The sequence below is a fragment of the Manis javanica genome, chromosome 6 (genome assembly GCF_040802235.1).
Source record: "Manis javanica isolate MJ-LG chromosome 6, MJ_LKY, whole genome shotgun sequence".
NCBI classification, from domain to species: domain Eukaryota; kingdom Metazoa; phylum Chordata; class Mammalia; order Pholidota; family Manidae; genus Manis; species Manis javanica.
This window is the reverse complement of record NC_133161.1, coordinates 75,247,700-75,263,220: the sequence shown is the minus strand read 5'-3', so window position 1 is coordinate 75,263,220 and position 15,521 is coordinate 75,247,700. Positions and strand designations below refer to the sequence as shown.

Sequence of the window (15,521 nt, the reverse complement as noted above, 5' to 3'; positions counted from 1 at the left end):
ATTGTTCTTGGGGTGTTATATGCCCAAACACCAGGTTGGAATTACAGCCATCTGAATTTTCTCAAAAAAGCACTGTTATCATTTGAAAACCAAGGAGCCAAATGAGAGGTGGCCTGGAAAAAGCCACTTTGGAGGTGGGTAACTGGGCCTGCTGATAATACTATGACTGAAATAGAGCTTCTGATTCACTTTGGGAGACCACTGGGAAGGCTTTCCCTGAAATGCTGAGTACATTCTAGAATGCCTTGAGCCTTGTTGTAGCTGAGTTTATCCTCATGTCATTGTACAGACTGCCTCATGTTCACCCAACACCCATCCTGGTTTATTTGCCATAGTCACTTGCATTTGGAGGGTGAAGAACATCCTTGCTAAGCTTGTGCTGTGTATTTTCAGATTTTCTATCTTGTTCTGCTTTCTTTGTTCCTTCCATTGCTTTCTGCAGGTATTTAAACCCATGGTTCAAAAGAGACTATAATGTAGCTAAGTGGGTAGAAGATGTGAATAAAAACACTGAAGGACCATACTTTAGGTATTTTATAAATTAATTTTATATCCTTTTCAAACTCTCCCAGCACATACAAATACTGTAGTGTGACTGGCTCTCCATCTTGTATCTCCCAATACAAGTTCCCGTAGGTGGAAAAGGATCGTTGTTTATTTGCTGCCTTTGATCTCTGTTTTTGGCTTCGTGAGCAAGTCTACTTCTTTTCTGAATGTTTCAAATGAAGCCATTTGAAAGGGTTGCCATTTAGTGCATGTCCCTATCACCATCTTGAGCTTTTTAGTAGCTTTCTCTTCATTTTATGCTATGTAGTGTTCTATGGGCATGAAACATACTTTCCACTAATAAAGAAACACTATTAACCTGAACAATTTAATTTCTAGAATCCAGCAGTTTTGTGGTGCATTATTCCTACTTCCTGCCTTAAGAGTGCATAGTGCATACGAACACTCCAGGGAGAACGTGAAAAGAAATGGAATGAAGCATAGTAGAATTTTACCTATAGTACAAACAATGATTTGATGTCACTTGAAAATTTTTGAGAGAATAGTACCCACATAAGAGTATATAGATTAAGTTTAGATTTTATTCGTTTACTACAACCATTTGGTACCACAGGAGGGCCGTCCCGAGAAGGGTTTTATGGAATCTCAACACAGCACCTAAGGAATTTTTATGCTAATAAGAATGTTGTCTAACACTTCAAAGAGAACAGGAAACAGATGGGAAACATATGCTTGATTCACAAAAGAGCAGATAGAGTAACCCTACATTTTAGAAACTATTGAATTTATTCAGCTCACTGCAGGTCAGTGTAACATTAGAAGTCAGAATTTCCAAGAGCTCTTAATGGCATGTTTTCATTCTTTATAATATCAAAGTGATTTCCTAGATATAAATGTACACTGTATATCTGACTATTTTGAGAGCAACTAATATTAAGAAGAAATACAGATTCAGTTACTACCTCTTCTGAACATAATAAATTTTCAAATTACTCTTTGCCATGACTTGGGTCAACATTTAACAGATATCCAATATGTATGCATATTTCACTCTCAGCACCCATATAAGGTGACTTGCTCTTCCAGTGTACCATTTAGTTTAGATATGTATAGTTTGAGAAAATGATTAGACCGACTTGCATTTTAATTTGATCCATACATTTGCATATACCCCAAGGAAATCATATTCTCTGCCTGCTCACAGAATAGGTGTCCTGCTTTTAGACCCCGCCTTTCTCTCCTGCCCTGTCCTTCTGCTTATATCACTTTCCCACACTGAACCTCATGAACATAACACTCACATTCAACATCCCACCCTCACCTGTAGCTCTCAGGATGGCCAACGTCAGGAAGACAGGTAAGATGATTTTGAATATTTGAAATCTTGACTCATCTGCAATCCTGTTTCTTTCTACTTTCCTCAGGCTTGTGGGCAGATGTAATTTGTATTGGCCATGCAACCAAAACAGACTTTGGTCCCATATGGACTAAGGCTTTTATACCTCAGTGGACTTAGCATTCTTGTAGCAATAATTTGTGAAATGGTACTCCGGAAGAGTTGATTCACCTCCCCTGGGTGAGCTGAGTAGTGTATGTGTCTCCCAGAGAAGAGTTGCATTTCTTAAAATCAGCACCCAGGTCTGCCCAGAAGCTGCATGACTCAACACAATTTGGATGGGGAAATGCTTTAGCACCCTTAGTTGCACGTGCAGAGCTGCAGGACAGTTTTAGAGGGTTCCCTTATCTCCTCTTCTAATACTGAATATCCATTCCCACAATGAGTAGTCACGTTCAGAATTAATTGTTAAAAACCTGTATTTATGTTTAAAAGCTAGATATAATTCAGTGGCGGTTTATAACAACTGTCATTTTTGGATTAATAAGGGTTATATTGATAAGACATGAAAATCAACACAGAATTTCTGTGGGAGTTGTAAATAGTAGAGATACCCCAGAGCTTTTAACATAATGATTGTAATGCAACAGAGAAAATTTGTCTACTCCTCATCCATGCCTAGCCTCACATAGGAGGCCCGAAGTGCAGCCACAACCTTGGCTTCTGCTTTGCCAGCCCCAGGTTTAAGCACAGATCAGCCTCATCTGCCACCAGGTCACTCAGGATTTCCTCTCCTGCCGAAACCACCCCTGAGAGCAATGGCACTTAATCAGTCACCCTGATGGGGTGGGGTTTGTGGCATTCTTTCTAAAATGCAAGTGGGACCTTGTGACTTAAGTAAACCGGGCCAAAATACAGTCCAGCGTTTAAAATACAGTCTCCACATCACGACAGAGAGCAAAGCAAATGTCAGAAGATTCTGAGCTGTCAGAGCGCCTCAGGTGTGCTCCCTTACCCAGTTCTGCTAGGACCCTGACAGCTCGTTGTTATCAGTGGATATTCAGGTCCCTGAGAAGGGGTGGCTGAGGGCCAGGCAGGAGCATTATCCCCTCCCCATGGGACCTGGGGCAGTTCTCTTGGTGATGGTCCTTTACAAGCACCTAGAAGGCATCTTTACTTGTTGGTCTTATCTAGTTGATTATTTATGTCATCAGTGGTTTCTGAGTCCACTGTCATGATCCTATGGATAATACAAACATAATAAGTGAAAATAAACTAATAATAACTGTCATGTATTCAGCGCCTATGGTGTACCTTTATTTCTCACAACATCATGAGCCGTAGGCATTCTTAGTCCCTTTGCAATGGTGGAGGAACTGAGGCACAAAGAAAGACTCAAAGTAGCACAGCTAGTAAGACAAGCCCAGACTCTGTTCCCCTTCCATAGCACAGTAGTGACTTAGAAGCGGCAGGGTGCATAAAGGGGGCTGAACTCCTATCCCGGGCTACTTTAGGACTCCTGCAGGGCTAGCCTACTCTAAAATTCACGTCTGAAGATAACCAATGAATAAGGGTGGGTCTTTGTCCCTTGTGTGTGACTGGACTGGTTTTAGCCTGTTCTGGGGGGCAGAACGGAATCGAGATTGGCCTTGTGAGCCTAGCTGCAAGAGGCAAGCCCGGGTGGTCTGATGGAGCCCCAGGATACACCACAAGCCATTGACACACAGACACGCCTTCAGTTCTTAACAGTACATTTATGGCTATTACGGTTTTAAAAAATGCAGTCCTGAGAGTGGCTACTATTTGTCCAGACTCCTTTGTAAGTGCCTGCCTCTCAGTGAACGCCGGATTGGGACTGACAGGCAGGGAGCCTGGGTCAGAAAAGAGCCTGGTGAGAGTTTTGAACAAATGTCTCTTAGCCATTTATGAGAGATTTTGAGCCTTTTTATTTTCCCTAAACTGACCGACTCTGCCTTGTTCTCTTATTCTGACTCCTGCTCTGGCACCCCCCAGATAATCCCTTCAGGCTGTCACACACCTCCCAACCTCCAGGACCCCTCGCCCCTCCTAAAACTGTCTTGCTTGGCTTCTCATCCTCTCACAGTCCGAAGTGTCAGTTAACTAGTGTGAGAAGTTAACATACACACAATTTCTTTGGGGTTCTTAAGACTCTTATCTCATTTTCATTTTCATTCATTATTGGCTTTGGCCATGGAAAGATATTCGAGGAGAAGACCAGACTCTGAGCACACCTCACTGGAATGGCCTTGTATGTGTGCAAAGCTTGTCCTCTGCACCCATGGCCAAGTGAATGGCTGTCATGACTGTGAAGCTCTACCCTAACAACTTAAGCTATAGACAGATAAGCACTGCAGCAAATTAAAAAGAAGTTAAAAATAAAGCTCATTTTGCATAACCCCCCTAAAGCAAGGATTGAGTTGTTTGTGTACCTGGCTAGCTTTCCTGAACTGGATATCTCAGTAGTGATGAGGCTAAAAATCTGAACTCAGTTTGATAACCTTTTGCTTTTAGAAATATGTATTTAATATCTAAATATGAACATTTGTCTGCATTCTATGCATGCTGAATTTATTTCCTAAATATCATAGTCCTATTTGAAATGTTTTCTGAAAGTTAAAAAAATCATTAATTGCCAAGTTAGAAAAGTGTGCAGTAGTACATTGCTTTAATAGTACTTTAGGGGATTGAATTACGAATGTCCTTAGTTCCACCCATCTGCCCCACAGTGGAAAGCATTAACACAAAAGAAGTCAAACAGCCATAATATGCTTAAGTGTTCACACTAAAAAGTGATCCTGGATGTTTCCCCAAAACAGAGGAAACATTAGGAGTTACAGATTTAAAGTGAATTCAGTCATTCCCAGTTCTTAAAACCAAGCAAGAATGTTCACTTGGATCTCAGGGTTTGTGGGAAAAATATTTTCAAACCTTGCTTGAATTCTGTGTCCATAAAACGGAAACCTATCTGAAAACTACAGAGGACCTAGAGCAAAGGATAACGTGGATGAGAACCAAAATTTAAAATAATTGAGCATAAAGACATCTTTTTGCTGTTGCATGGACTGCAGGCAGGGTCTCCCCTCCCTCCATGCCCCCCACCCCCAACTCTACAACTCCCAGGCTGTCAGTCACTCATACAGATGAGGTATGTCCTGCTGAAATAAATACTTGTGTCTAATGTGACCTATAACCAGTGTAGGTGGGACCTAACCACATTGTACCAGGAATTGAGAAGTCATGGGTATGTAGTGTTAATATTTGTGAAAGGGTAGTTACTGCTGAATGATCACATCTGTTTCCCATTGATACGATGAGTGGAAAAACTCATTTGTCTTTTTTTTTCACTTAAAAGACAAGATAGCAAATGAGGGCTCTTCCAAGTGTGCTCAACTTAGTCGCAAATATTACCACTGCACATGCAGAATCAAACAAGAACAGCATAATACACCATAGCATACATATATCTTTCATATGTAATAGCTCCATGATGAAGGTGACACGTTATCCAAATAGGAAGGGTTCTTGTGTTTTATTTAGCTTTCAGTAAAATTCCAAAGTATAGCCACCTTATTGGCATGACAAGTATACCCTATATGTTATCAAGATTTACTTCTGTGGCATAGTATCTTCTCCTACACAGAGATGCTGATTGTAGGGACTAATCAAACCATTTTTGTATGTTCTCATCAGACTCTGTTGGCTGGAACTCTGCACTCCTTACTGCTTGCATGTTTACTAATTTATTATTAAAACCCGGTATTTGCCTTTGTTCTTTCACCACTAACACACTGGCCTCTTGAGTGCATGAGTTTTGTGTGAACTGGTGTGTGACTTAGCAACTAATAAATGTATCAGTTGTATTATATTTTCAGATCTTAAAAATAGAATTGAAATTACTGTACATCTTTTACAATAAGTGGTAAAAGTAAGAATATTCATATGTTATATACTTAATTTACCATTATGAGCTCTTAGAATAATTATATCCCTTCTCCATTTTAGCTTTTTAATCTATTCTATAGAAAATTTCACTATTGCTTTCTAGTTGAAGAGTATGATTTTGTGTACTAACATGTAAACAATCCATTGCAGTTATGAACTTAGGAAAATAAAATCCCAGCATTCCAGTGTTGTAAAATGCCAGAGTATCTCCCAGCTGTTAAACCTTTGCAGTAGTGACCCATGAAAATAGAAATCAGAGAGTTTGTTCTGAACCCACTTTTCAGTTATGAGAAAAAGATATTAGGCAATCACATAATATTTATTTCATGTGTTTCAACGTCCCAGGACACTCTCTCCTGCCAAGTCTCCTTCTTCATCAACTGGGTCTATTGCCTCCAGCAGAAAATACCCCTACCCAATGCCTCCACTTCCTGATGAAGAGAAGAAAATGAACCGACAAAGTGCCAGGGTATGTGTCTATATTAATCATTCATAGCTATATATTTATATATCTTTTTATTCATTGTAACAGATGTAGTAACAACCTGGAACAGACAAAACAGGGACTGTATTTGCTTTTACCTGTTTTCTCATATACCTGGAAATGCCAGAGATTATGTAAATAGCCTAATTTCTGTGCCCAGTTTGCTTATTCAGGTCTCTCACTGGCTGATAACAACCCAGCAGGATTTAGAGATAGGAACCTGGGGATGGAATTTGGATACGGAATGGGGATTTGAAAATCCTTAATATTAGAAGAATATGACAATAGTATGGTGAAATTTAGAAAGCTTAAACATATATGGAGTTTTAAAACATATTTAAAATTTTAAAACATATATGGAGTTGGTTATTTGTATAAAAATATGATTCACCAGAACTTTCATTTCATTTGAATACTGGTCCCCTTTTACACTGTAATCATGGTTCTGCTCAGTCTCACAGCGTTTACGGGAACACAACCATTATGAGAAATTTGAGATACAGTTGAGTTTAGAGAGACAGACCAGCCCTCAGAAGCTTAAATGAAAGATATAATGAAAGAATAATTATCTTTATTGATATCCAACCTCTGTTGTTGTTAGTTAACCTTTAATGTTGATCCCAGAAATAATTTTGCAATAAAATGAAATAAAGTTTTAAAAGCCCAGGCAGATTTACCTGCTGTTGGGTTCTTGGTTCTGAGACTTTAGTTTTGAAAGATATTCAGAGTCTTTTTACTCCTGAACTTAAATTATGGGGTTCAAGGTAAACTTGGACCATTCAGATTTTAACTCAATTAACTCAGAGTCAGTAATAAAACACCACTCATTAAAAGCAGATTCGATTACTATAATCAAAAAGATTTTAAAAGCAATTAGTGGTGTTTAGTTAACCAAAAAAAAAAAAAATTACTTTCATATGTTAATATGGGAAATGGTGGGAAGGAAGAAGCTAACTCAGATTCTCAACATGCAGCTTTCTGGCCTTAAAAAAAAAAAGACTTGTTAATAAGCTTCCAGTTGTTCATGATGTGAGTAAGTGATAATGAAATCCAAGGCCCATGTCATTCCTTCCCTCTCTAGGGAATTGCTGAAGTGTAGCATATTACTCCCCACACCCCCCAATAAATTGTTTTGCTTTTTGCTCTACCTGGTTGTGAACATTCTTTCAGCTGTTGTCATGCTAGGGTGTAGGCCCTTGACACTCCCACACGAGAGCCTGTGAAAATGACAATATTCAGCAGAGATGGCTGGTTCCCTGCCCTCCCCCGGGCTGAATGGGTGACTGTGAAGACAGTAGCCTTTGGGACAGTTCTGTGAAGAAAGGTCTGGTTGATTCTGTCCGGTTTGGAACATCCACTTGAACCTGTAGCAGAATCGTGCAGAAGAGGCAGACGCTGTCCTGGGCTGTTTTTGTGGGCTGTGAGATTCGAGCACACAGACTCTGTTACAGCCATCTAGCAGTGGCTGAGGGTATGCGTAGTCCTAAAAGTGATGGCTCGGTGATTCTGTGCTCCCTCTTCCTCACTGAGATCATCGTGACGCTAAGGCTCCCAGTGTCATCCGCTTGTTCCTCTCCTCTTTCTGCAAGCTGTCACTTACTCAGTCTTCATAACCATTTGGGAATACACTGGCCCCCCTGAGGCTGAAGTCTGAGCTCTCTACTACTACATACCACCACTTGAGCACCAATCCAGATCTTTTCCTCACACATTCTATGAGCCCCCTGTTTAACCATTCATTTTCATTTGTCTTCACCAACAGGTGTCATCCATACACAAAGATCCTCACAGTTGAGAGATTTGGTTTCCAAAGGGTGAGGAAATGGGTATGTTTTTTAATGAAAAGGACAGATGAAGCCAGATCTAAGGTATATAACACAGAGTATTATGGTATGGCCTTCAGAGCAAGATTTCCATGAAGATTCAAGAGAACATATTAAGGGATCCAATAGAGAAACATCCACTTAGTCCCTTAGCTCTTTCTCCTGTTTCTTTCCTAGAAACTCATTAGGTATACAGCAATATGCCCCAGACTCCCATTAAAAATAGAGATAGATGGAAATGGGATGTAACCTAAGTCATACTGGTCTTAGGCTTTCTTTGTTCATGTGTATGGTAATTATACCCAAATCATAGTGCCTGCAAGTATACTCTGTTAGCTTGGTCTTTTCTTATTTTTAATATTGGCCTGCCTTCTCTGGTGAACAGAGTTGCATTCATATTTGATCATGCCTAAGTTATTTTAGTTCATTAAGGCTATTGCTGAATGTTGTAGAAATTAGATATGAACAGAGCCAGTACAAAGAGCTGGGGGCAGAGGCCAGGTAAGGGAAAGGATGAAAGAAGTAAGGAACTGACACCCTGCCCTGGATGCAACTTTCTACTCTGCTGTCAGCTCCTGAGAGAGGATCGTTTTCCAGGTGTGACGGAACTAGAGAGGGTGCACCCTGCTCAGGTCCAGGGCAGTGACTTTAAAGGGCATGGTGGTCGAATTGATGGATCACATTTTCCTAAGGTTCTTATTAGCACTGGCTGAACACTGGGAACACTGGGAATTGTCTAGAGGACTTTTAAATCATACTGATGCCTGAGTCCCACCCAGACATATTTATTAAGCTGGTGTGGAGAAAATGGAAGTTCCTGGCCACCTGGAAGTTCCAGGTGGCCAGGATCCTCACCTGAACCTAAACTACTTGATGATGCAATTGGCCTGCTGCTAGGCTATTGCTTCCACACCCACTGGCAATAAGCTATTATTGACTGAGTCACTATTTAAAGAGCTCTGCCCAGAGCACTGGGCGGAGGCAGGGATGGACAAGGATTATGGACCTTCAGACTGCTGGATGCAGATGGGATTCTAGTGCTTAACCTAACACCAGGAGAATAAAGCTGGGTGTAAACCTTTTACCCCAAGACTGTTCCATTGTCATTCCTTGGTCTCACTGACTCCATAGTGAACTTGCCTGGGGCTGAAACCTTCAGGCAGGACAGTTGGTGTGGTGTGCTACTGAGGCAGTGGGTTTTTAAACCATGCCTAGGTTATTGAAAATCACTACCTTAACTGACTATTGCAGAATCATGGAGAAAAGAAGGGTGTGTGTACTTTAAAAAAATAATAATATTTAAAGTATTTTCTTTCATTTGAGACACAGTATTTAACTTGTTCAAAATTTCAAGTAGCATTTAAATGAGGATTTTTATAGTAAAAGGTGGCAGTTGTTAAAAAGATTGAGATACAGGGTTAGAGAAAAGAACTAAAACTTAGTGTTTATTTCATCCTTTGATTTGACTTTGCAAGAGTGCGTCCACAATCACATGAGTATGGATGGAACCACCTAATTTTTTTCATCTTCATAGCTCTGAATATGTCTGTTTCCTGCTTTCACATTGTGCAATTTTGCTTTTCTCTGTTGTACAGCTATGGGAGACATCCATTTAAGAGCAACTGTTTACATGTGATACATCAAAACTGTTTACTTCAACTTTTATAGAAACCCAGCCTCATGGAATCACTGCAAATCTATCTGCTCTTCAGACAAATTGAAGACCCTCTGAGATGCCCCACAGGAGAGGAAGCCAAGTCCTACATCTGGATACCATTTTCTTTTTGTCACTGGCTTAGGATTTAACTGAACCATGAAAAGAACTACTCAAATGTTACCTTATAACATGGAACAGTAAAGGTACTGGTATGTTAACAGATAATCCGCATGACAGAAATATGTAGAAATATCACTAAGATTAACTCACATGACCCAAATGTAGCAAGTTTCCTAAGGGACAGTCATGGATTCAGAACCTGACATTCTGAAGCACATCCTCATTGTAGACAGTAATGCTATGTGCATGAAGCTTCTGTTTCTTGTTTTCTACATTTAAGGAAACAACATCCCATAATAGACACTAGCATGCAGGGCTAAGGCATATAGGATTTTTCTGCAGGACTTTAAATCTTCGAGAGGCCACTATCCCATAAGCTAACCTTAAACGTGTATTTTTATTTTTGTTTTATTTTTTACTTTTCATATTTATATCTGCATACAAGGACAATTGTACATATGTAAACATTTTTAAAATAAAAGAGCTGTTACACGGAAGTATAATTTGCCAAATGCCTAACAACAGTCACACTCATATCATCGTCCTCCATCAAATGGTCTTTAAAGATTATAAGGTGATGATGATGTAAATATAGTGGTCAACACACTAAATGTGTCCCTCTGTAACTGGTATTTGTTCAAAACAGTGACATCCCTTTAAACTGTGCACAGTCTGGAAGCAGTTTTATTGAGCAATTAATTGAACACGAGAACAAAATGCCCTGCAAACTGTAGGGCCTCCACGGCTTCCTGGGACCGGAGGCCAGTCGCACAGCTGCTGTCCTGTCACCAGTCCCTCTGTGGCTGATGCACTGCTTGCTGGGGATCCTCCACTCTGTCCAATTTCCCCCTGGGGGCTGCAGAGCCTGCCTGAGCAGCTGTCACCTTTCAGTACCAGAGCTCGGCTGGTCTCCCCCTGTGGCCTCTGAGCCCCCAGCAAGGGCACAAAGACGCACGAGGCCAGAGGTAGCTTCACTTGCCAATATTCTAACGCTCTGGGGCCTCAGGTTTTGTTCTTTAACAGAAATTTTTAGCCACTCTTACCTAAAATGAATGACTTGTTTTGATAAAAACAACTTCACACTGTTTATTAAGGCTATCTACCATCAGTGGGACATGCTTCCCAAACAGGTCCTTCTGCACGGGCTTGGAAGCAAGATGGTGGAAGATTCTAGAGCTGGGCTGGGACGCCTCAGCAGGCCACAGAGGGTTAACAGACACCAACAACCACGAGTGGGCAGCAACTGCAAAATTATGCAGATAGCCAGCAGGGGAAAGAATCTGATGTTAACTCTTTTCAACCCAGAAAAAAGAGAAATCTCTGTTAAAGTCCCTCTTTACAACCAAAGCGATAGAGCGCGGCTCTGCCATTCCAGAGGGACGCTTCCCTAGGGAGGCAGCACAGTGAGCTCTGAAATTGATGGGGTCAGTTAGATGCTTTGAAGGGAAGAGTACTTCAGAATGTACTCATTTTCTCTCCTTTTTTTGAGAGGAATGGAATCTGCAGACAGGATTTCAGAAATGTCCTCTAAATTTAACCTCTCCCCATACTGTTCCATAGACAACATCCATTTCCTCTCCATGGCATCATCTGCAATGTCCAAACCGCAGGGGCGAGTTAGAGGCCAGTGTTCACACTCTGTGTGTTTCTATCTTCAGTGGCCCTCTCTTCGGAAAGCCTTTGAAGACATTTGAAAAGCGACTTAGTTATCCCAAAGTCTAAAGCGTAAGCAGCATTTTTCATGACAGCAAGAGATAATCGTTGATACTACAGTAAAGTGTGACCCAGCAGACTGAAGTTTGGGTGATGTTTCCACATAGCTCGAAGCCAAGGACAGAAGGGCAGACAGATTTAAAGATGTAGCAAATAAAGTGGCTTTTGACTAAGAAAAGATCACTTTTGACCAAGTGCACTGAATGTTTTCTGGTATTGACTGTATAAAATGCTAACGTTATAAGCTTTATTTTGACTATAAAAGAGTTTATAGATTTGAATGTAAGGTACCTCATGTAAATATGCTTCCTAGTTATGGTTATACAAGCTCTAATTTGAAAGAATCCACAGATGGCTAGCTACGCCATCAGCAGAGCCCCTCAGCCCTCTCTCTTTCCTCACCTCAGTTACTTTTACATGAAAATTATAATTTCAAGTGACGATCAGTAGTACATGCCTTTTGGGAGTGATGGTTGTTCTAGAGGTATATAGTTTATAGTCATCCTCCTTAGTAATAACCTTCATAAGGAACTGAATGAAAAGTGTTTTGTTTGCAGAGATTATGAGATTATGATTTTGTAGTTGCTCGAATGTTCTATTCTGGGTATCTGCTCAATCTAAAATGTTTAAACATTCTTACAGCCATTTGCAGAATTCTTTGTCATGTTTATAATCTCAATGGAATAGTTTTGAGAAGTACCTGTATGTGTATTCATGGTTGGTGTTCTAGATGTAATCAGCCTATTTATGACTCTTCACCCACTGAGGCAGGGAGAACAGACCCATGGCACTGACACAAGCGCAGCATTATTGTTTTTATATATATCTATTTTGGGGAGGAATTTTGAGGCCAAATAGCAATTTGTATCATGCAACTAATATTTATATCCCGCAGTGACCTATAGGACATTTATATGAAGCAGAAAAGAGCAGTTATTTGGCCTTTATGATCCATTGTATGCCTTTTCCCTCTCTTTCTGGAGTTCTGTGCATAGCTAAGACTTCAGATTGACAGCCCTGCTGCCTGAGATGTTCCATTTACCCACAGTCATTACAGTGGTAAACTCTGATTTAAACAAACACTTAGATCTCTTCTCTGTCCTCAAGCGGGGTGAGGAGTAACTGAGTCCTGAAGGGGCTGGCTGGTCAGACTAACTGGTTTCTGTGATCAGCCACCCTTTCTATAGTCAGGAGGTGGCTTCCTCCTCTGGAGTCTCTGGCTAGAAAGTGATTCCTCATCACATGCAGTAAGTGGAAAGTAATAAACTTCACCATCAGTGCAGCAGAAGGAAGCCTTTTAATTTGCTGTAGTTGCTGTGTTTTAAGAAGAAACACTGCTGTTCCTTTAAAAAAAAAAAAGTGCAACTAATAAAGAAAATGTAGGGTTAAAATGCCAGACATATTTTTCAGTTTGATAAAGATGCTTAAGTGATACTCCAGTTTCCTTCCCTCCCTTTCTCCCTTATCTCTCCCTCTCACTTTAAAAAGGCTTTAAAAATGTGTTTGTACATAAGGTCAGTCCAACATAGATTTCTGAACATAGGATTGATAGGGTTTCTAAAAGAAGTTGCTGAAAAGATAAAATTAGATATTCTGTGCACTTCCAGAGAACAACCATTTGTGTTTGAATTCCGGAACAGGCTTACATTTGTCATTTTTTATTTCTGTTGATTCCCCTGCAGATTTGCATAACTTAATCCTGTCCATTGTCCAGATTTCTCATGGCTACTCTACCTTTTACCTTTTCAAATTTTGTTCTTTGCTTTTTATAGTTTTTTATGGGCTATAGGAAATAGGCTACTTCTGTTCACTTCTCTCAGTGTTTCAAAATCAAGTTTGTCTGTTTATTTATTTCATCCATTCATTTCTTGTTGTCATGTAGTGCTATTTTAATTATATACTTAGTGCTTTAAATATCTCCTGTGTTATTCAACATGATAATAAATCCTTACGTAAAGAGAAAACTATTTTATCTTTCTTTTACTTAAACTAAAAAAGAAGGGCCCAGAGGATCTGGAGTAGCTTGCGGAGTATTTGGGAAGTAGAGCAAGGGGCAGCCCCAGTGGAGGGTGGGAGTGCAGGAGGCCAGACGGAGCTGTCCGCCACTGCCCTGGGTGTCCCTATGGGCGGCATGGTTTAAATGTTCCTGCCAGTTGGTAAATTGGCACCAGGTTTCCCGTGAAATGGTCTAATGTCCATTTGCAGCATAAAGTCATATTTTTTATGCTCCAAATCATCTTTTTCCTTTCACCTGTTTTCCTCTAAAACTGCCACCCAAATACTTCCTTATTCTTAAATGGAGTCAAGATGAATTTATCATTCTACTGGCTTAAAACATGTAAGCAAACATCTCTGTGGAATAGGGCTGAATTTGGGCACAAACTTGTTTTTCCCTGAGTTATTCTCTGATTACTGCAGGAACTTCCCTCCAGGCATGGGAGAGCACAGCACTTTGCTAACAGCTTCCTCCTCTTATTGGATTGTGAGGCACCCCAGGCCCCTCTTGTTAAAATCAGCTGAGAGGCAGCCGCCCATCCCGTGTGTGTGTGCCTGCGTGCGTGTGCGTGTGAACAGCCACACCTGCTGGGAACTTCTGGCGCGTGCTCAGAGCATGGGCTCTCTGGCCGGGTGCTTTTCCACCATACCACCCCTCAGATGTGGGGCAAATGTGGATGCAGCAAGACCTTAGGGGACGGGGATAATCTTTCTGTTCACACTATATGCATTGCTTTGTCGGAGCTTCCAGAATGGAGCATCTTTTAGTTCAGTTTATAAGTAGAAAAGCAAAGCCTTCAAAAACAAAAACCTGCTTAGTATTTTTGTCCTTTAAACTAGGACATAGAATCCTCACTGTAGGGGTTGAGAGATGCTTCCAGACCCTTCCTACCTCCGAAGTCGCTCTCCCTTCAGTAGCTGTCTGCCTTTTTCTCCTGACTAGAAACTTTATGTCATGGAGGTAAGTCCCTTCTTTGGTTACACTGGCAATTCGGAGAACAGATACAGGAGCATGGTGGGGAAGGAGGCACCGTTTGTCTTCCATTAGCACCGGGTTACGGCTCAGGTTATGCAACTGGCGGAGTGACCCAAGGATTGGTCCTGAAAGTGTTCAGGATGGAGGGGAGCTAGAAAGCAGTGAGGCGGGAGGTCGTGGGGCATTTAGCAGAGGAGCAGAGTGGAGAGTCCAGGAAGAGCTCAGGAGCCATGTGCCGAGCTGCAGCATGGTGGGGAGAGAGACCTGAGTGCCTAGGACAGGCCTGTGTCCTTTGCAGTTTGAGTTTGGGCTCTATAAGTACTTCATGGTCCAGTGCCTTCTGCCTGGTGGGTGTGTCCCTGTTGCATGGTTCATGGAACCTCTGTTGTACTGGCAGGTGCTTTCTAGGCTGGCAGTGTTTTTGCTCAAGGTCATCATCATTTCATGTTTTTAGGTATTCTTGAAATCAAAATGGGGAAATGTGCGTGTTTTTCGTTTGAAAGAAAGGCATACAATGAGACTAGCAATCTTGTTAAGAACACGTGTTTTCAAAGTCAAAGATTTCAGAGTTTATGAAGAAAAAGGCATTTTCCTCTCAGTGTGATTAATTTTAAAAGATCTATACTAATCTACATTTAATTTTAGGGCTTAGCCTCTTCTTATTTGATGAAGTTTAAGGCATGGGTTTGTGTTTTGATGGTCAAGCTCTAAAATAGTGCAGATAGCCCCCAAATCTTTAAACATAGCGGTGCTAAGTTATACCAGATAACACAATACAGAAAAGTGCTGATATGAATTTAAGTGTTTATTCAGTAATAATACATGAATTCTTGCTAAATTATACATGTATATCACTGCCTGATTAGAAACTCCACTTTTCTAGTTCGCAAAATCAAACTGTGATTCTACAGCGAGTCTTTTTTAATGGGTAAAAAGGACCCATTTTT

The 15,521-nt window shown here is 40.8% G+C and overlaps 1 protein-coding gene and 1 long non-coding RNA gene across 29 annotated transcripts in view; one reads left to right on the top strand and one right to left on the bottom strand.

The window, feature by feature from the left end:
• LOC108401854 (uncharacterized) overlaps positions 1 to 6,145 on the bottom strand; it is a 43,815-nt gene extending 37,670 nt beyond the window's left edge. Inside the window, exon 1 of the long non-coding RNA XR_001854280.3 lies at positions 1,829 to 6,145. This is a non-coding gene — a long non-coding RNA (uncharacterized lncRNA). The remainder of the gene's footprint in view (positions 1 to 1,828) is intronic.
• The window catches only part of ADAM22 (ADAM metallopeptidase domain 22), a 238,654-nt gene extending 228,267 nt beyond the window's left edge, over positions 1 to 10,387 (top strand). For 8 of the 28 annotated variants that reach the window (XM_073238879.1, XM_036990668.2, XM_073238885.1 and 5 more), the window contains 2 exons: positions 6,152 to 6,275; positions 9,709 to 10,387. In XM_073238879.1, the coding sequence (XP_073094980.1) occupies positions 6,152 to 6,275; positions 9,709 to 9,729 (145 nt within the window). In that variant the 3' untranslated portion in view covers positions 9,730 to 10,387. Of the gene's footprint in view, positions 1 to 442; positions 530 to 1,834; positions 1,865 to 6,151; positions 6,276 to 9,708 lie in introns of all 28 variants that reach the window. The other 20 variants (XM_036990659.2, XM_073238882.1, XM_073238878.1 and 17 more) reach the window with 4 other exon arrangements.
• The last annotated feature ends 5,134 nt before the right edge of the window (positions 10,388 to 15,521 follow it).